Below are 21,875 nucleotides of genomic sequence, written 5' to 3'. Positions count from 1 at the left end.
GATTAAGTCATATTGAAGCCCTGTGCTTCGTGGTATAAAGTTTTGCACTGGAGATTCTGCTTTAGAATTGTTCAGGAGATATTTCAGTTATTGGTGACATTGTGGGGGAGATTAATGTAATTTGGAACAGCTTGAATCCTTAAGGGTGTTCTTGGAAGAGTTTTGGATGGACTCTGCCTGCTAAACTTACTATCCTTCTAGAACATTCCTATTATTAGTTGTCTTTGTTTTTTCCAAATAAAAAGAAGAAGTTACTCATGCAAGGGGTCCAACACCATTCCATTAGCTCACATTTCAGTAGTTAACATTCCATGCACTGTCAACATTCACAGCTTTATTGCAATTTATTTGGCACTCCAAATTATGGAATGTAATCAGACAGTAATTTTTTCTTTATAGAAACCACGATACTTCTACTGCATGTTATTGCTTGCTGCCTTAATAAATAATTGGAGTGGTAGCTATTTGATTGTATTGTAGCTAAATCAACACAAATTTTGTTTTATCCACTTCTCTAGTCCATTAGACATCCCATTGATCAATTATTGTAGCTATTAACTTGTGCATTAAGGGCAAATTATTGCTTTTTTTTTTTGGCAGTGTAGCAGTTTCTTTATTGAAACAACATGAATACATATGAAAGAAGTCCTGAGCCTTGTTTTAAGTCCCTGGATACACATCTTCATTTGTAGGTGGCTAGGTTACTGATTTATTAGAATTTAACTTTCTTCTACTGTGCGCCACATGGCCTAATTGATTGTTCACATGGTATTCACTTTTCAAGAGCATTCTTGAGAGAGTATGTTTTGTTACTTGATCGTATAAATGATGTAGAAGCGCAATTACTTGAATAAAGTTTGATTCTGAATTCAGTTTAGTAGATGTTCCCAGGAAAAAATACTAGTTTGGACCTTGGAATATAATACCTGCCAAAATAAATAACTGTGGAGTCAAGTATAAAATTGTCTAAGGGAAAAGGACATAAATACATATATCTGGCCATGCATAATATTTGCACCATGTATATATATTCAAAGCCTTAAACTCATTTATCTCATCTAATTTCATCCCATAACTGTCGTATAGGCTGAGAATATTATTCCTCATTCTATGGCTATCAACTTTTATGTGGAAAAAAAAAAAAAAAAAAAAACAAGTCCCAAAGCTACAATCTTATTATGGACTTGGACTTGTGGAATGATTCTTCTGCAACATAGATATTGATATAATGCTGAAGGGCCTCCTGTTTATTATGGTTATATGGCGAGTTAAAGCACTCTCAAGCTGAAATTATAGCAGTTTGTTCAACTCTTTAAGAATAGACTCAGTTTTTTAATTTTAGGACTCATTTCTCAACACTTAAGAACATGTTACTATTCGAATTTTCAGAAGTTCGAAGAATCTGCTTGATATTCCCAGGTCTCATCTAAAAATTAAAGAATTTGAAAAGTTTTCACAATTCAATTTCGGGCATCAAAGTAACAGCAGGAGGACAATGATCTGAACCTATAGGATCCAAGAACATCTTCGACTTCTTTGAGAGTATTTCATCCCAAAGGGGGATACAAAACAAGACTTCACATTATTATCCAGATATTCAGCTCTGCAAGTAATGATTGTTCAGAGGTTTGCAACTTTGAAACTCTTAGGTTGTGTTTGGATAAAGAATTTAAGGGGGTATTTGTGGAGGGAAAGTAAATGAATTATGTCCAAACAATTTGTAGTTTTAGTGTATCCTAGGCTTCCAAGGATATTTGATTGATTTAACCCAAGAGAACTGCCACTTTATTTTATTTGAAAATATAAAATAAAACCCACCTCAATTGTAGATTCTCAAAAAGATAAAATCTTTTACAAGGTTTGGTACGTCAACCAGAATACAAAGGTTTGCAAATGACAATAGCAATGTTACTGAGTTCTTTCTCAGTCCAAAATTTTAAGCATATATTACAAAAACAGTGCCTATACAGGCACCTTCTTCAAATTTTCTTTTAACAATTCTGTATTAGACTTCTATTTTCTTGCAAAATGCCGAGTACCCTATCCAAGACTTTGTCTAATAGCTTTTTCCTTATTGAATTGAATCTGCAAGAAGAAAAATCCATTTTCATCTGACAAAATATTTTAACAATCCAAATCTACCCCCAATTTTTTGTGGAAATATTCTTTACAAGTAACATGGAATGGCAGCCTTTTGTTCAAAACCTTCCCAATAGGCAGTCCTTCAATTTATCAATTTCTCCACTTCCATGAGAGATGTCAATAAATACTATTCAGTATGTTTGGTTTTAGTTTTCTAAATTTAATTTTTTGTATCTTGAGTTTTTTATTTTTAGTGAATATTTTTGAAATTTTAAGAAATTTTTTTACTTTTTTACATGCACCTTACTTAGATATATCTAAATAGTAAAATATTTGTGAAAAAGTATTTAAAAAAATTAATAAATACACAAAAATATGAAAAATATACAGAAATTTCATATTTTTTTTTTGTATTTTTGGTATTTCGTAAATTTTTTAAAGATTTTTTTCACAAATATTATACTTTATGTTAGGTGTGTCTAAAAATTTTTAATTTTTTTTTAAAATATTAAAAAAATTCATTGAAAATAAAAAATATATGAAAAATAAAAATGTAAAATTTTCTAAAAATTATTTTCTGAAAACCAAAACTAAACAAGCTGAACTACTCCTTGATTTGAAATTAATGCATCAATTGCTGAAGCCAAGTGTGAAAAAGGAGACAATTTGTTTGGCTGGGTGAGTAATCGAGTACTAAATGAAAAAAGTTGACAATTTTAGACGTATTTCTTGAAACAAAATGGTAAACTATTAATTAAATTTTAATAAGCTATTAGATGAGGTGACTAATAAATTATTGGAATAGAACACACAACTCAAATCTAGAGAAGTTACTAACTTTTAAATGTTTAATTTTTCAAAAATTTGATTATTATAGAGGCACTTATGATGGAATATATATAATTAGTGAGCGATCATACTCTTACATTTGTACCTAATCCATAAAAGAACTAGAAAAATGATTTACAAAAAAAAAAAAAAAAAAAAAACAAGAAGTCCAAGGAGAATGAAAATTCAGCAATATTAAACATTATTCATAAAAAAAGGGTGGCCTCTCTCTCTCTATTCCTATCTTTTCGTAATCACAGCCACCAATCAAAATGTAGTGTTGGAATAGAGAAGTAGGTAGCAATGAGATGAGACTCCATTATTATTATTGACTTCTTTTTTCTTCATACCCTTTCTTTCACCAATTCCTCATTTGCTTTTGGTCACAACTTACAATCTTCAACTACTACTCATTTGCGGAGCTTCTTCAAACTGTTTGTTTTTGATGAGTTTCTGACTTTTCAGATCCTTTACAATTCCAAAGTCGTTTGAAGTTTGCAGAGTTTGATTCTGTTTTCGATCTCTGTATTGCTTCATTTCTTACCTTTCATATGTTTTATCTGCCGAAGTTGTTCCAATTTTGTAGAGGTTCTGCCTGTTCTTGATCCGTGTATTGCTTCATTTTGACTCAATTTCTTACCTTTTCCACCAAAGTCTGTTCCAAGTTTTTTGAGGTTCTTCAGTCTGTTCTTGATATCTGTATTGCTTGGTTTCATTACCTTTCCTTCTTTCAAAACAAACACCATGGATGTATTTGGGATCTTTATCTCTCCATTCGTACAAGCTATGGTTGATAAATTGTCCTCTTATTTTAGCAACTTAGTGAGCACAGCCGACGTTGGCACTGGCATCCAGAATCTGAAGAAGGCATTAGAGGATTTAGAGACTCTGTTGGCTGATGCAGAGAACAAACAAGTGTACGACAAGGATATCAAAAAGTGGCTAGAAGAGGTTCAACCTTTGGCTTACGATGCAGATGACTTATTGGATGATTTTGCCACTGAAGCTCTCGAAAAGAAGCTATTGGAGGAGGAGACGACTTTGGGAAGAAGACCAACTAAGTTTCCACGTCTCTCTTTAAAAACTGGGTCAAAGCTAAATGAGATTACTAGTCAATTACAAGAAGTTGCTACAAAAGGAAAAGATCTTGGTTTAGATAAAAGACTTGCTGGGAGGATGTCTACAGATCTATGGCAGAGATCACAAACTACATGTTTGAAGGAGCCTCACATTCATGGCAGAGATGAAGACATGAAGCAAATTATCGAATTGCTACTTGGGGATGCACCCACTGCAAAAAAGTTTGATGTAATTCCTATTGTAGGCATGGGTGGGATCGGCAAGACTACACTAGTTCAGCACATTTATGATCACGACAAAGTGGAAAAGCATTTCAATATGAAAGCATGGGTTTGTGTTTCTGTTGACTTCGACATTCTGGGAACAACAAAAGCAATTCTCGAGTCATTCACTCACCGTCCATGTGATTTGGGCAAGTTAAATGAGGTTCAAGTCCAACTAAGAAACGCACTGGCAGAAAAAAAGTTTTTGCTTGTTCTAGATGATGTGTGGCACTATGGACATGATGGGTGGAATTCGCTACGATTGCCATTTGAAGCCGGAGCACCTGGAAGTAAAATCATTGTGACAACGCGAGAAGGAGGTGTTGTAAAGCAGATGGGTATGGATGAATATCTCAATTTGAAAAACTTATTATATGATGATTGTTGGTTAATCTTTGCCCATCATGCATTTGAGAATAGAAAAATCATGGAATGCCCACAATTGGTATCAATTGGGAAGAAAATTGTTAAGCATAGATGCGGAGGCTTGCCCTTGGCAGCTAGGGCCCTTGGCAGCTTATTACGATGTAAACAAGAAGAGCGTGAATGGAAAGAAATACTAAATAGCAATATATGGAATGAGGAAAGTGGCATTCTCTCAGCATTGAAATTGAGCTACCTTCATCTCCCTTCCCATTTGAAGAGGTGCTTTTCTTACTGTGCAATTATCCCAATGGACTACGAATTCAAGGAGGAGGAATTAGTCTTGCTATGGATGGCTGAAGGTTTAATTGAGCAACCAAAAGGTGGAGAGCAAATGGAGGATTTAGGCCGCAAGTATTTTCATGAACTGGTATCAAGATCATTTTTTCAACCGTCAAGTGGTAACAAATTGAAATTCACAATGCATGACCTCATCAATGATTTGGCTCAAGATGTTGCAGGAGACAAATGTTTTAGGTTTGAGAATAATTTGGAGTATGGTAGGCATAACAAGATTTCAGAAAAAACTCGACATTCATCTTACGTTGGTAGCCATCATGAAGGAATCAAAAAATTTAAAGTTTTTGATGATGCCAAATGCTTACGAACATTCTTACAGTTTTTTCCACAGAGTTTGTATGCATCGAGGTACTTGTTTCATGATTTGTTGCCAAAGTTAAAATGCTTACGTGAGTTGCGTTTACATTGTAGTACGTTGGATGAACTACCAGATTCCATTGGAGATCTAAAGCACTTGCGGTACCTTGATGTCTCCCATTCTAGGATTACAAGGTTACCTGACACAGTGGTAACTCTCTACAATTTACAAGTCTTGTTTTTGAAATTTTGTATTCAACTTCGAAAGTTGCCTTTAAACGTGGGGACGCTAGTGAACTTGCGCCATTTTGACATGACTGGAGTGCATATTCCATCATCAGAAGAGATGTCACTACATGTAGGTAAATTAACTAATCTCCAAACATTGTCAAATTTTATGGTGGGTAAAGATTGTGGGCATAAAATAGGAGAGTTGAAAAACCTATCGCACATTCAAGGGGCAATACACATATCAAGACTGGAGAATGTTAGTGGTGCTAAGGATGCAAGGGATGCCAATTTAACGTCTAAGGAGGAATTAAAAGAGTTATCACTAGAATGGGATGAATCTCATAGTTCACAGAATGACATAGTGGTGCTTGATGTGATGAGACCTTTCAAATTGTTGGAACGACTCACCATCAATGGGTATGGCAGTAGAAATTTTCCAAACTGGGTTGGAGATGTTTCGTTCTCCAAAATGGTGTTCATGCGCTTAAAAGGTAGCAAATGTTGCACATCTTTGCCACCACTTGGACAACTACCCTTGCTTAAAGACCTTTACATTGAAGGAATGAGTGCAATAAAGTGCTTGGGTTGTGAGTTCTATGGGCAGCAGTGTGGTGCCAAACCTTTCCCCTCTCTAGAGAGACTATGCTTTGAGTTTATGCCAGAATGGGAGGATTGGTCTGCTTTTGAAACAGAGGGAGTTCAGCCGTTCCGTCATCTCAGTGAGCTTTCCGTCATAAATTGTCCCAAACTTGTTGGAAGATTACCAAATGATCTTCCTTGTCTCAATTCTCTCAAAATTGATGGTTGTCCGCAGTTGTTGATTGATGTTTCGAGCCTTGTTCAGCCATCACTTGCATCTTTGTCAATGAATAATGTTATGCTCCCAAGCCTTCTAGCACTCTCAGGGACGAAGAACACGATTGAACTTGGTTCCCTCACCTTGGATATTAGCCATGTTACAGTTCCCGACTCCCTCTGCGATCCAAGCACAATTGATGAAGAGTTACTGGCTACTGAAATGTCTAAGCATTTGACTTCAACAACTGCTTTGAGCATTTCTCATGTTGAAAAATTGGCGTTCCTACCATCATGGTTTACTCGAGATTTGATGGGACTCGAGAAATTGGACATTGGTAACTGCAAAGAACTCATAACATTGTGGCAGAATAAGGTGGGAATACAAGTATGTCTCCCTTCCCTTTGCCATTTGCAGATTTCTGATTGCCCCAAACTGGTTTGCTTGTTTGAAGAAGAGCAAGAAAAAGGAGGAGAAGGTTCGAAAAAGCAGCAACATGAGGGGCTTCCTTGCATGACGAGACTCGAGTATTTAACAATTGAAGAGTGTGGAATGCTGAAGAAACTGCCACAAGATCTGCACACATACACATCTCTTGGGGTGCTTAGAATCTGGGATTGTGCAAGTCTGATCTCTTTTCCAATGAAAGGTTTGCCATCTATGCTGAGAGAACTTAGGGTTTCAGGGTGTGATGCTTTGGAGTCCCTACCCGAGTTGATGACACTCAATAATCTGCAAGAGTTAGAGGTTTCTGGCTGTGCATCACTCACATATTTATTGTCAAGAGGTGGGCTACCATCCACACTAAAACAACTTCGGATTTGGGATTGCAGAAATCTGGAGTCACTTTTTGCAGAGGAAGGGATCAAAATTGATTGTCCATCGCTTGAAACTATTTGTATCGGATTTTGTGGGAGTCTCAAATCTTTACCTGTAGCCAATAATCTCAGGAATCTCAGAGAATTGCTGATAAGATGGTGTCCTAATCTGGAGCCCCTGTCACTTGGTGGTCGTGATGAGAACAACAACATCAACCAACTCACTTCGCTTCAAAAGCTGGTTTTAGTTGGTTGCAGAGCAGGAATGGTCTCCTACTTCGTCAAGGCAGGGAGTTTCCCCACCAACATCACTTCACTTGAAATTGGGGGTTTGAGAGTGGACGACGTGGGTCAACTTCCAGTTCTGCCTCCATCTCCATTAGAGTGGGGTTTGCACAAACTCTCTTCTCTTACAAGACTCGACCTTCATGGCGGAGGTTGGCCGTGGGGAGATACGGTGTCCTTTCCAGAAGAAGGGATGTTCCTGCCCACCTCTCTCATCACTTTGACAATCCATGGCTTCCCGAATCTGGAAAGACTCTCTTATGAGGAGTTTCAAAACCTCACCTCTCTTGAAAGACTCGAAATCTGGACTTGCCCTAGTCTCGCGTCCTTTCCAAAGGAAGGGTTGCCTCCCTCTCTTTTGCGTCTACGGATCTTTTCCTGCCCTGAGCTTGCGACCTTTCCAGAACAAGGCTTCCCTCCCTCGCTTTTGTCACTGTGGATCTATGGATGTAATCCAATACTGAAACAGAAGTGTGAAAAGGGGAAAGAATATTGGCTCATCATCCAATACATTCCTCAAGTAGATATCAAAGTATAAGCAGCCACCTGCAAGGTACAAACAAACAAACAAATTCAAAATCTGTCCTACCATTTTTAAAATCTGTCCTACCATTTTTATTTATTTATTTATATTCTTATTACCAATTTCAGATTTTTATCACAAATGAGGATTTATTTATATTTGCATCCCTTACCATCACAATATAAAAATTAAAAAAATACAATTAAAAATAATAAATTTTAAATTTAAACTTTGAATTTTAAATTTGATCTTATACATATTAAATAATTTATTTTAGTTTAACATTTAAATTTTTATCAAACAACTTTTCAACTTACAAACAAGCAAACACAAAATCTATCATACCTATATTGGAGCATGTATATATTTTATATTAAATTATTAAATATATAATTATATTCTAAAAATTATTTTTTTCTATTTAGTTAGTTGTAATATATTTGTTAAAATATGAATTTTTGTTGGAGATTGATATCAACTACAAATTGTCTTTATTAAGTATAAATAAATATTATGTAAATAAAAAGTACTATAATAAGTTTGAGTTGTTTTTTTTTATTTCTTTAAGATTTGTATGCTTGAGAGATTCGATCTCACTTGAAAGCGAGTTTATTCCTAGAAATGAGCGAGTTTCTTGCTGGTTTCTTATTTGAAAGCGTGGAATTGTGTTTCTTAGTTAGCCATGAAGCATGGGTATTTCGAAAAGCATGGGTATTTCGAAAAGCATGTCGTACCCCGTACCGAGTATTTGCTGACGTATGGTATCTCGCATGATACTTCTACATACGCACCAGGTGCACAAAACACATACCCAAATTTTTCTTCTTAATTTTTGGCATACCCAAACGTACCTAGTATATACCCAAGCCGTACCGTACCTTAGTTGAAACAATATTTTCCTTTACTACATAGATAAAACTCCTTTTACTAGAATTCTTTTTTATTTTTAGCTTTATGGTTAGTATAATTTTAAAATTAAACTATGGTTTGTAAGTTATTTAATATATTGACATTTAATTTTGATTTATACGTTTATTTTTGGCATTAAATGTTAATTGTAGGTTATTTTAACAAATTAAACCATTTAATTAATTTCTACATTACTCTAAATTAAAAATAAATATTTTTTTTACAAGCGTACCAAACTGTACCCGCACCCTACTTGTTTTGGATTTTACCATATCAACGTACACGTATTGTACCAGTACCAGTACCAGTATTCGTACTCGTACCTGTGCGTCATAGTTAGTAAGAAACATCACCAAATTAAGATTTCCTGCTACTATGGTCTAATTAACTCAAATTGATCATTTTGTATCTTCAACTACATCTCCACATCAGCTCTAATAATTCTGATTTATAGCTTCTATTTTTCACCTGTATCAACACACAACAATGTTTTTACGTTCATTCCTTGTCTTTTTCTTTCAAATATTTTCTTTTCCTTTTTTATCTATATACCTCTACTGAATGGATGAATTTCATTCTCATTTTTATTTCATTTTTACCCTGACTCTACTTACAGACATGTAGTTGTGACTTTGAATACTATGCTCTTTTTGTTGTTCAGCTTGTAAAAGTGTATTTTCCTATATTTTCTCAGTTTTCTATGAAAAAAATATAGAAAATATGCCTTGTTAGTTTTAGTTTTGAAAAAAAAAATTGAGAGCTCAAAACCCAAAATTTATTTGGTTTTCAATTTTCTCAAAATTATTTTCAATCACTTTCTCTATCTCTTCTCTCATTCTCTCACATCCTACACATCAATTAATCACTTTTTCTCTCACACCGATCTATTCAACTACAAAAAAATTTCAAATCATTCCAAACTACAAACCTACAAAACTAATTTCAAAATATACAACCAAATAAATTTTCAAATTTTAAAAACTCTTTTCAATCTTGTCTTTCAAAATTATTTTCAAAACTAAACCAAACACAACCTATGTGGACAGTTTAAATGGTGAATCCCACTAACTATTTTTGTTATCACCCTTTTGCTCTCTAGGGCTTTGTTGTTGTGGAAACAAACTTTAGGCTGTATTCATACTTACTGTCTAAGCTGCACTACGAGATTTGTGCCTCTTTTCAAGGTATGCCAGAATTATGCTTGATAAAGACTTTGGCTGCTCTGATTTAACTAGGGGTGCAACTTGGTCAGGCTCAACCCAAATCTAACCCGAATTTTTTTAGGGCTTGGACAAGATATTTTCAAATTTGATACGAACTTGGGCAAAAATTTAGAAGCTTGAATTAAATTTGGACAGGCTTGGGCAAAGACATCAAACAACCCGAGCAACCCGAAGCCTTAATTATACATATATAAATATATAAAATATTAAATATATATATATATATATAAATTATTAGTCATTACCTGATATTAAAGTAATTTAGATTATTAAATCATATTGAATATATATTATACATACAAATAACATAAAATCTTACTTTTTTTTTTTTATTTTCACTCATAAATTGTAAAGATTACTATAGCAGTATCTCTCTTACATTATATAAATTATTTGTTTTGATGGTATTACTGATTTTCTATATATAAAAAAAATGAAAATAGAGTCAAATTTTAATAATTTAATAATGTAGCTGCAAAAAAAAAAAAAAAATACAATTCGGGCAATTCAAGCAACTCGGGCAATTCGGGTTTAACTCAAGTTGGGCTTGGACAGGCAACCTCGGGTTACAATTTGGGTTTGGGCGGGCCTGGATAGATCTCAGCACAACTTGGGCTGGGCTTGGACAACCTTCCAACCCGACCGAACCCGCCTGAGTTGCACCCCTAGATTTAACTCAATGCTTCTTGGCTTTGGGGAGAGATACAATTTTGAATGCAATGGGTCGCTATTTTTTGAGTTTTAGAATTGTCATGAGTTTTTTTTTTTTTTTTTTTTTTATAGAATATATTCATATATTATTGTCCAGTCGTGGCGAAAGCTCTCATAAGTAATAAAGGAGCAAGAGATATATGAAGAAAATTGAGAATAAAGTCCTTTCCTGAGACTATAATTATAAACGCCTCCCGACTGCACATTGTCATGCAAGACTTTTGATCATTAAGACTTCCATGCCTTGCAAGAAGGGATTTTTTTTTTAATATCAAGTTGTATTTTTAAACCATCCTGCTTGCATGCTGGATTACATTTGACAGTTACAAAGCCACACATAATCTTGTCAAAATCCATGTGGGCAATTTGTTCTAGTAGTTGGAGGGATTTAGGCTTCCTTTATTAAAGGGGAGTTGAAAAGCCATCTATCCTACTTGGAGTATTATTTAGAATTCAAATCCAAGGCAAATATTCAAAAAATTATAGGAAACGATTAGAAATTGGTATACCGTATAGAGTTTTTGTGAATTTACATGTTGATTTGTTTAGACTTGTCATGAAGTGGGCGATATGGAAAACAATAAGAAGAAAACATAAGGGGAAGTTCATCTAATAGTAACAAATAGTTCTCTAAACTTTGATAAAATCGGGTTCTTTTCCGGATGGGGTTGACCAAAGACTAAAGGATCTTAGCGAGAAATCCTCGCTACTTTGCCACTCCAAAAATCTTCCGGCAAACTCCAAAACATGAAATATTAAAAAATGTTTGGAATGAGAGTCTTAGCTTTAGATATATTTATTTTACTAGATCATAGGCTATTTAAAAAATAGTCGATTACACTGTACAAGCTTGGTGCCACATTAGGAAGATATTTCTCATAGTTTGTATTTGCCTAAATCCTATGCATCAGTGAAGGGATAAGTTTGTCATTCATCAATGAAGGGATCAGTTTTGGCTTGAAAATGTAGGGTAGAATATCAGCTTCCAAATCTCATACAGTTTCTGAAATTACAAAAGAAAACCTATATAATGCTTTCAAAAATGGTATTACGACAAAACATGCAAGTATCAATTTCTAGTTGTCTGCAATTTTTAATCTTATCTTTTGAGACCAAACTTTTCTTAGCTACTCTAACCGGTAAAATAGGAAATGACTTCTTAAATGTCTCAGAAGATAACATGGGATGAAATAGCTTAATTAAGTTAAAAAAAATGAAAGGACTTCCAAGTAATGATAGTTAATGAAATGATAAAATTTGGCCCTTTACTTGTGGTCTCCTTTAAAAGAGCTTAAGCTTGGTTGCAATTTCAATTTATTTTTTGTTAAGCAGATTTGCTTGCCTTCTAGGATATAATTAATTTCCACTACAATTGTGTTCATGTATATTTCTTCGAACATCTTATCAACTTATGGATTTGTTTCCATATCTTGCAGTAAGTTTTTGAGGATGCTTGCAACTTTGCAGGAGAATATGGAGGTTTGTTATGGAAAGACTCAAGATAGATGGCAAAGAAGGCAGAAATACTAGTGCACATCTGAGAATTCCCACGTGATCGAAGGCAATAGAAAGCACGGAAAAGGAAAGAAAGAAGCAGAGAAGAGAGAAATTGTACATAGTTGCTTTTTGGCTATTTAGCTTGGTGGGATTGGATTTTAATAAAGCTCTTTCAGCTAAGCAAGGTTGGTGGTTGCTTACTATCCAAATTCAAATTTTCTGAAGCTAGCTTGAGGAGTAAACCATTGACATTGTTTAGAGGAGTATTTGGAGTGCAAAGTATTTTTTGGAGGCTGCGCTGCACTGGCATATTGGGAATGGAAGGTCTATGAAAATTTGGAAAGATATATGGATTCCAAGGCCTTACTCTTACAAACCTATTTCTATTACAAAATTCCTGCATGCTAATGCTAAGGTTTGCTCTCTCATTTATGAAGTTTTCATCAAAAGTGCTTTTTTTTTTTTGGATTTTGAAGTTGAGTTGATATGTAAAATCCCTCTTTGCCCAAGGCTTGCTTATGATATATTGGTTTGGCGCTTTACTAAAAATGGCCTTTTTTTTGTTTAGTTGCCATATCATTTGAAGATGGTTTTGTGAAGCAGAGAAACACAAGTCAAGTCAGATGCTGGGAGTTTTGAAAGGGCATTTTCAAAAAAGATTTGGTTGCTGAAAATTCTGCATAAAGTGAAAATCTTTGCATGGAAAACATGTTCGAATATGCTTCATGTTCAATCAAAGTTGAGGAGGTGCAAATTAATTCAATTCAATGACTGTTATTTCCCTTTTGCTGCAGAAGTTTGGTCTTTAAGCCCTCTTTATTCTGTTCTAAACATGCCCTGCTTAAAATTTTCTATTCTTGATCTGGAGTTTAGCCAAAAGATGGATGCATCGCCTTTGGGATTATTCTTTTTTCATTTGCGGGAGTATTTGGAACAATCACAATGATTGGGTTTTTTGCTAGGTACGTGGCTGATTGATTACTTACAAGGTTATAACAATACATAGCTCAAGGTGGCAACTCTTGTTAAAAAAAAAATCTTTATGTTGGGAAAATGGTTTATAACCATGAGGTTTTGCTAAATTTAGAGCCAAAATTAAGTGGAACCCACTTATTATTTTTGGTCGATCCAAAGGCAAAGTTGTTCATTGCTATGTGAAGATAAATATTATGTATTTGGTTGGTGAAAACCATTTACGGGTGAATGCGAAATCGACGCCAAAGTGAGCCATTGGAAATGACTCATGTTGGTTGGTTTTTATGTTTGTTGTTATTTCCTTGTCCCACATAGGAAACAAGAAGGAAGATGAAAGGATTTACATAATCTAAGTTCCTAGAAAGGCTTGGGCACTAAGGGCACCGAAGTTTTGTAGAGGGAGAGGATCTAGACAAAACTAACCCTAACTGGTGACCACCATACCCACTGGTTCAGATCCGGGTTGGGTCAAGATTGTGCATTGGGTCAAAAGATATTTGTGTATATATTTTTTGTAGAGAATTTTTTTAATTATTTTTTTCAAATTTCCCTTCAGTTTTATTTCTTCTTCTTCCTGAACAGGTGTGTCTGTTCAGATTCAAGCAAAAAGTTTTCAATGGCAACCCTTTGCCATTGTTGCATTGGTTCAGACCTTTCTGAACAGGTTCCTAACAGCCTATATAAAGGCTACCCATTTCCAGAATTTATTAATTCAATTCCATCCTTTTTTTTGTCCTCTCTTGCATTATTCTTCATATTAGTTTTTGAGAGAATTAAGAGAGTTATAGAACATAGGTTTTGATTCGCTGTGCATAATTGAGTGTAGTGTTGCTTCAATATTGCGAAGATCATTGTATCCTGGGAGATAGACGCCATCATACCGTAAGCACTTGTATGGCGGCGAATCTATCTTAAAGACAAAGTGTCATACACTCAACTTGATCATCAACTTTGTTAAATATGTTTTCGGTAAATAAATTCTATAAGAAAATTTATTTTATTTGTTTGATTTGTTTCTATTTTTCTTATTATACACAGAAGATCGTTCTAACAGTTTCCAATTGTAAAATATATTTTTCTGTATTTTCTAAGTGTTTTGTGAAGAAAATAATAGAATGGATATGTGGACAGTTTAAATAGCGAAATCTACTAACTATTTTTGTTATTACCTTTTTGTTCTAAAGGGTTTTGTTGTTGTGGAAACAAACTTTTGGATGTATTCATAATCATTGTCTACACAGCATTGCAAGATTTTGTGCTCTTCTCAAGGTACTTTGGATGCTCTGATTTAAATTAAGGCTTCTTGTCTTTGTAGAAAACTACAACTTTAAATGGAATGGGTTGTTATTTTACGAATCATAGAAATGCCATGAGGTTTTTCATTGAATATATTGATTTACTTTTATCCAGTCATGGTGAAAAATCTCATATATGATAAAGGAATAAGAGATATATTAAGCAAATTGACAAGGAATTTCTTTCCACAGACCACAATTGAAAATCCTCCCTAAGACACACACTTAAGCAAGACATCTGATAATTTAGACTTCCACGCCTTTGCAAGAAGCAAAACTTTGTATAATATCACGTTGTGTTTTTAAACCTTTCTCCTTGCATGCTAGACAACATTTGACAATTATGAAGCCACCTAGTTTGGCCTACAACACACTTTTTGTTTAATATATTCTTATAGAGTTTTTTTTCTTCTTCAAAATTACATGTTGATCTGTTTAAACTTGTTGGGGAGTGGGCAATATGACAAAGAACAAGAAGAAATCAAAAGGGGAAATTCATTTAATAGTAATAAATGGTCTCTAAATCTTTGATAAAAATGGGTTTCTTTTCCAGATAATGGGGTTGACCAAAGACCAACATCTTAAACACTGAAGAGAAATCCCTGGTTACTTTGTCATTTCGGAATTCTTTTGGCAAACTCCAAAACATGACATGGTAAAAAAATGTTTGGAATGAGAGACTTTCCCTTTAGATATACTTATTCTACTAGATTGTTAGATATTATATATATATATATATATATATAAATTGAAGTCATTGACATTTACCATTTACTAGCTTGGTGCCAAATTAGGAAGCCATTGCTCATTGTTTGTATTCGTCTAAATTCTATTCCTATATTTGCCATTCATTGATGGAAGAATCAATTTTTGTGCTAAAAAGGCAAGGTAGAATATCAACTTCCAAATCTTATTGTAGCTGCAATTACAAAGAAACCTTGTGTAATGCTTTCAAAAACGGCATTATGGAAAAACAGGCAAGTATCGATGCCAAGTTGTGTAACACTTCGTATTCCTTGGACTAATGGGATTGCTCTTAACACTCTTATTATTGTACTTGGGGCCTCTTTGGTTCATTTTGGAATATTGATTGAGATGGTATCATAATGGTAAAGTAGGATTGAACTAAAAACATTGATTTGGATAATTACTCTTTTGCCTTTTTTTCTTTCCACACTTTGAATCTAGATATGAGGCTAGAACCATTGGAAATCTCGTTTCCGGGGCTTCGATTTAGACACAAGAATGACCCAAAATGGAGTTTGAATGAAGGAGTTATGCCCATTTAAAATTTGAGTAACTGTGTTAGAAGCAAGTCCACTCGAGCAAACTTTTGATTGCTCGAGCGGTTTTTATGAATTTCAGAGATTCTGGGAGCTTTCTTTCATTGCTCGAGCCAAGCTTTGACCACTCGAGCGGTCAGTTCGAAATCTGGCACTTTAAAGTCACTTTTTGGCCCAAACTCTTCATTCTTTTTTCCTTTATTTTCTCCCTTTGCTCCATACCCGAAACCCTAGACCTCCAAATCTTGATTTCATCCATTTTTCACCAAGAATCCGCCATAGATCTTGTATTAAAGGTGAAGAACAAGAGAAGATCAACATTTTGACCGATTAGATTGTGATTTCTTCAAGGTGTTTCTTTGGGTTTGCATCTTCTTGTCTTCATTCTTGAGGTAGGGGTACTTTTAACGTGATATATTTAGGATTTGAGATATATATGTGATATTTTCGTAGTTATAATAATGTATGAGATGATTTTGTGATATAAAGTGGGATTGTTGAATAAAAAGTGGTTTTCCTCCATATTTTGGAAAAGTTTATGTGTTTCCTTCTTGATTATTGTTAGAAATGGTGAATATTGACTCTTTATGTGTAAAGGAGGGAAAGCTCTAATTTTTCCAAAAACCCTAGTCTTCAAATTTGATTTAATAATGGGTTTGGCCAAATTGACTCTTGAATCTTGAAATTGGGTGAAGGATTATGGAAATGGTGTTAAGATATGAGATTTTTGAAGCTCTTTGAGTATATGTATTGAGATTGATAAATGTTCAGATTAGAGAAATCTTTTGGTTGTTGATATTATTAATGTTGTTGTGGATTGAACAAATCTTAGGGAAAATTTATTTGAAACTCATGCATCATGTCCATCATAATTTCTCTTGTGATCCTAGAATTTTGTGGATGATTGGAAAGTATTAGAAGGAGGGGGTAAATAGCATATGAGTCTAGGTAGTTGAGTCGGGGTTTTGGTAATTGGTTGTGTGTTATATTTCGTACCCGCTCGGGGAGTTAAGGTGCCCAATTGCCCTGTCTTGTGCATATATCACTGGACGAATGTGGGAAAGGTTTTTGGGTGTCCACGAGCCTGTCGTTTATAGAGTCGGTGAATGTGGAAAAACTTCATTTTGGGTGTCCACGAGCCTGCCATTTATAGAGTCGGCGAATGTGGAAAAACTTGATTTTGGTTGTCCACAAGCCCACCATTTCAAGAATCGGCAAAAGTAGAGAGGGAAGGTTTTGGGTACCTATCGCCCCGCCATTTTTAGAGTCGACAAATGTGGAAATATTTTCTGTATATAAATCTATATATATATGTATGGTTTTGCAGCTCTTGCGTAGGACGTCATAGCGTATTTATCACCCCATGTTTGTGGACGAGACTTTGAATGTAAATCATGCATTGAACATTTTTGGTTTTAAAACAGAAAATATGGATTTTATCCTAACAAGTGCATGGCATGATCATATGCATCTCAATTAGTTATATGTCTTGTTAATTGTGATATCCCTGTCCCGTAGTATGCTAATTGGTCCTTAATATAAATATGATTATGTGTTTGATATGATTTTGTATGCCATCCATGTGAAAATATGTGGTTTTGAATTTCTATCTGTTCACCATAGGAATATTTGTTTGATTATCTGCTTTGGAAATTAAATTGAAGGCCTTATCGGCCACGAAACCCGAAATTGATTACGCCATTGTGGTTAGCGTAATTTTTAGAGCCTACAGTGAAATTTAATTGAAAATTGATTCAGATCAAAATAATTAGATTCAGAACGATTAATTAAGTGCTCAATTATTTAATATTGATAAATTGACTTAGTGGGGCTATATAAAGGGCCATATACACTCAATCTCTCTCTTTTTGATTCATTTTTTGGGCTCTTGAGTGTGAGAGAGCCGAATTAGAGGGAGAGAGTGTAGAGAATTGAGGGTTTGCTCAAGAAGCTTGGAAATCTTGAAGATTAAACTCAAGAATTGGCTAGAGCTTGGAGAGATTGAGCTTCTAGGTGAGCAATTGATTATGAAGTTATGAGTTTAATGTTGTAATTTGTGAATTCAAAGTTGAATGATGATAAAGAATATGAATTGAGTTAGTTTTGTTGAATTTGAAGTCAATGGACACATGCATGTAGGAAATTGCTATGAATTTCCATGTTTGAGCATAAAGTGTATAATCCATGTTGAATTTTGGTTGAATTTCATGTATTTGATCATCTCTTCACCAATTAAGTTGAGAATAATGTGTATCTCCCACATGCATGTGCAAATCATGGAAGTGTGAGTTTTGAATGTTTGAGTTTAATGTATTGGTGATGAGTTTGGGTCAATTTGAGGCATGCATGTAAGTAATTCAAGAAATTGAACTTCAAAATGTTGTAATTTGGTGTTTGTACCATGTTAGTACATGTTTATGTGAAGTTTGAGCCATAGTATGCAAGAAATGTTGGTTGGAATGTTGAATTCGAGCTCAAGAACACATTCTGGAAAACCCAGAATTCATGATGTCCGCTCGAGCAGGGAAACCGCCGCTTGAGTGTAAAATACGAGCTCCTAGTATTTTCTGCAGACATGATGTCCGCTCCAGCAGGGAGCTACGTAGTGAGGCCGTTAGCTCATGCGCCCAACTCCACGCTTGAGCGTAGATTTGACATAACCAGTACTTTTGCAGGCCTCATGGGTCCACTCAAGCGGGGACCCTGTTTCTGAAAATTTTGAAAGTGCATTATGTGTTTCGTTTTCCGTTCTCTTTCACTTCTAAGTACTCTTAGGCATGCATTGAGCATTATGAATGAATTAAAAAGGGGTAAGAAAGAAGCCTAAAGAGGAACATTTGAATTAAGAACGGATTGAATCGGTTATGACCCATATGTTATGTGATGTGTAGGGTCAAGCTCCAGGGCAAATCAATCTGCCGATCACTGTGAGTAATATCTCAATAAAGATATCTGAAATATGTTGTTTGTCCAATTGCTTACTTTTATGTAAGTTTCATAAGTTCGTTAATTTGAATTATGGACAAATATTTGCTATGCCTAAAGAATGAAAATGAGAATGGGCCGAAGGCCAGTTTGACATGAATGAATGGGCCAGAGGCCAGTTTGACATGAATGAATGGGCCAGATGCCAGTTTGACATGAATGAATGGGCCAGATGCCAGTTTGACATGAATGAAAGTACGGATGGGCCAAAGGCCAGTTTGACCTGAATGATACAAATGAATTGGGCCCGAGGCCGTATGATGTGTTTGGAACCATAATCACTTGACCTAAATCATATATATATATACTAAATAGAAATACGAATTGGGCCTGAGGCTGTTTGAAGCATGTTATTCTACATACCATTTGTATAACTTCTTTATTTGATATTATTCACTGGGCTTTCGCTCACGCTCATTCATGTGTTTGTAGGTAAGCCTAGAGAAGTCCAAACCCAGCCTCAGTGAAATCTGTGTGGAACAACCAAGGTTTTGAAGAGTCAGCCCTTGCGTCTTACGCACGAGACATACCTTCGCCCTTTTGCCATTTGCGTTATGTTGTCATGCTGGCGAAGACTTTGCATCCGTTGTATATAGTTGGTTGGCTGACCTAGACTTAAATGATCCTATCTGTACAAAATTTTATGTTACTGCATTTTCTGCTGTGAGTTATTAATATGTGTATGTATGGTTTGTCATGACATGCGATGTAAGCACAGCTCTATGGACAAAGTTTTAAATTTTGCTTCTGTTTGGCCCCTTTACTCTGATGAGTTATGTCTGATTTGGTTTGAGGCTGTAGGTAATCTCAGGATTACTGGCCGGTTATGTCCTTAACCCATGGGGGCGGGTTTGGGTCATGACATTAATAGTATTTCCTGCTGGGCATTAGCTCACGCCAACTAACAACATTTCAGGAATTAATGGTGTGACTCCGCCCAAGTGACAAGGCAGTGAAAATTTTGAATGGAGCGCGTGGGCTCATTTGATATTATTTGTTGAAGCTCCGAGCTAATGTGTGCTGGGACTGAATGTCCACCCTTTTGTGTAACCAAGGGGTTTCCCTTGAAACTTGTACGCCACTAGGGCACCTTTATTTTTTATTTCTTTAATTTTGTGAACTCTTGTATCGTGAACGTAGGATGTAATAGTTTAATAGTTCAATGAGAACGAGATTTACTTTATGAGAGATAATATTTTTCTTAAAGCATTATCTTTCGAGAAATGATTTTATTTGATGGAAACTGGTGAATAATTAATTGAAAATTGACTATATAAAGGTTTATAATTTTTGGGGCGTTACAAGTTGTCTATAACTTCATGTTATGTTTTGAGACCTTTTAAGAAATTATGTTATCTTTATTAACCAAATTCTCTTGCCTTTTTTGGATTTTTTTCGTAGGACACAACTATGCCCTTACAAGTGCATGGGACTCTCTTGCATGTGGCCTTGGTTGCTTTGAAAATTTAGCAGGTATGTTTTGTTCGAAATAGGAAATGGGTATGCTCTAAGAAGCACATACACAGACACATGACACGACACTGACACATGAACATACAAATTTTCAAAAACTGCAGGACACATCACATTGGGGATACATGTAAAACATATAATTTTATACATTTGTTATATGTTATATATTTAAATATTTAATATGTACTTTATGTCAAATATTTAATTTATCAAATTTATCAACCTTAGATATGTTTTTTTAATAAACTAAATTATTATTGTTATTTTTTTTTTGAAAAAAATAGTTCTTAACGTGTTCTTAGAGTGTCCTCAGCGTGTCCCTAACGTGTTCTCAGAGGGTTCCTAACATGTACTTAGCGTGTCCGCAACGTGTCCCAGCGTGTCCGACTCTTTCCAACGTGTCAAACACCTGTATATGACCTCAGAAGAGGTGTCTGTGCTTCATAGTATGCTTTATTTGTTTTGTATTCTTTTTTTGATAAATAGTTTTCTTTTCTTTTCCTTTCTTTTATTTGGGTGGTTTTTGTTTTTTGTTTTCTTGGTACATATGTTTGCGTGTGTGTGTGGGTAGGTGTGAGGTGAGTAGTTGATAATAAACAAAGTTTTTTAAGTTATAATTAATGGTGAAATCTTGCTCCTTTTTTTTTGTTGATCAATATGAAATCTTGCTTTCTTTGAAAGCCCTGAATGGGATGCTCTAACCTGCTGGAATGTGGATGACTTGGATGGTTATATAGGACTAACTTTACGACTTATATGTAATATGTCGATATTGCTGCTCAAATACCATGTGTTCCACCAAATATATTTTTACATTTTCTATATTCTCTAAGGTGCAGAATGGAAGTATAAAATGTAGCCCAATTTTTGTTCTTGTATAATTTTTTGATCTTAGATTTTTGTTCTTATAAAATGTAGCCATAATTTTCTCGTTATTTACAGGGGCTAAAAAAAAAAAATTTTTGTTTGTTTGTTTGTTTGTTCTATTAGAATATAATTTGCTTCTTTGAAATTTGAACCTTTGTATTTTTAGATAATTTATTTTCTTCTTGTTAGGTTTTTATTCTTGGCAATCCCGTTTGACAAAACTCCTTTCAGTTGTAATTTTATTCGATCTTTTATTTCAGTGAGGCTATGAGTTTTAGATGCGAATCCAACCTGAATTATGCCTTGCAGAGATGTTTTAGAAGTTAATTCTTTCATGTTTGCCACTTCATTGACTATGTCATGGATTGAGCTGCCCGATCAGCTCGCGAGGTCCAGGGGGCAGCGCCCCCGAAGCAAAATATAAAAATGCATTCGAAGTTGCTTGTCCACTCAAGCAACCATTTGTGCGCTCTAGCGGAGAATGTTTGGTTCCAGAAGTTTGACCTGTTTGTAAAAGTACTGGAAGTTGGGATTTTACGCTCAGGTGAACTTTCCTATACTCGAGCGAGGTCCGCTCTAGTGGCCATTCCTGCGCTCGAGCGCAAAAAGCGATTCAGTTTTCTATAAATATGTGTTTCAGTCAGATTTTAGGGTACGACATCCAGATCTTCTTCGAGGGTTCTAGGGTTTTCCTCTGGGGCTGTTTTGCTAGTTTTCTTTGATGTTTAATT

The 21,875-nt window shown here is 34.9% G+C and overlaps 1 protein-coding gene across 8 annotated transcripts; it reads left to right on the top strand.

Moving 5' to 3' along the window:
• Positions 1-3,198: 3,198 nt before the first annotated feature.
• Positions 3,199-20,010, top strand: LOC145820255 (putative disease resistance RPP13-like protein 1). 8 transcript variants are annotated; one of them, XM_082915362.1, is made up of 5 exons: positions 3,200-7,956; positions 12,206-12,681; positions 12,835-13,013; positions 18,711-18,746; positions 19,237-20,010. In XM_082915362.1, the coding sequence occupies exon 1, from the start codon at positions 3,655-3,657 to the stop codon at positions 7,939-7,941; it is 4,287 nt and encodes a 1,428-aa protein (XP_082771488.1). In that variant the 5' UTR covers positions 3,200-3,654; the 3' UTR covers positions 7,942-7,956; positions 12,206-12,681; positions 12,835-13,013; positions 18,711-18,746; positions 19,237-20,010. The 8 variants fall into 8 exon arrangements, with proteins under 8 accessions (XP_082771491.1, XP_082771489.1, XP_082771490.1 ...); XM_082915361.1 differs by lacking the exon at positions 18,711-18,746 and adding an exon at positions 13,140-13,228; XM_082915365.1 differs by lacking the exons at positions 18,711-18,746; positions 19,237-20,010 and adding an exon at positions 9,935-10,019 and having other exon boundaries at positions 3,199-7,956; positions 12,237-12,681; positions 12,835-18,704.
• The last annotated feature ends 1,865 nt before the right edge of the window (positions 20,011-21,875 follow it).

The sequence above is a fragment of the Camellia sinensis genome, chromosome 2 (assembly GCF_055761805.1).
Source record: "Camellia sinensis isolate YWXY chromosome 2, ASM5576180v1, whole genome shotgun sequence".
In the NCBI taxonomy this organism is placed as follows: domain Eukaryota; kingdom Viridiplantae; phylum Streptophyta; class Magnoliopsida; order Ericales; family Theaceae; genus Camellia; species Camellia sinensis.
Note: the sequence above shows the minus strand (reverse complement) of the source record. Positions and strands in the feature narration are given on the sequence as shown.

What these genes read in the sequence shown, in the direction of transcription:
- LOC145820255 (XM_082915359.1), top strand. Translation starts at nt 3,655, where the DNA reads ATGGATGTATTTGGGATCTTTATCTCTCCATTCGTACAAGCTATGGTT.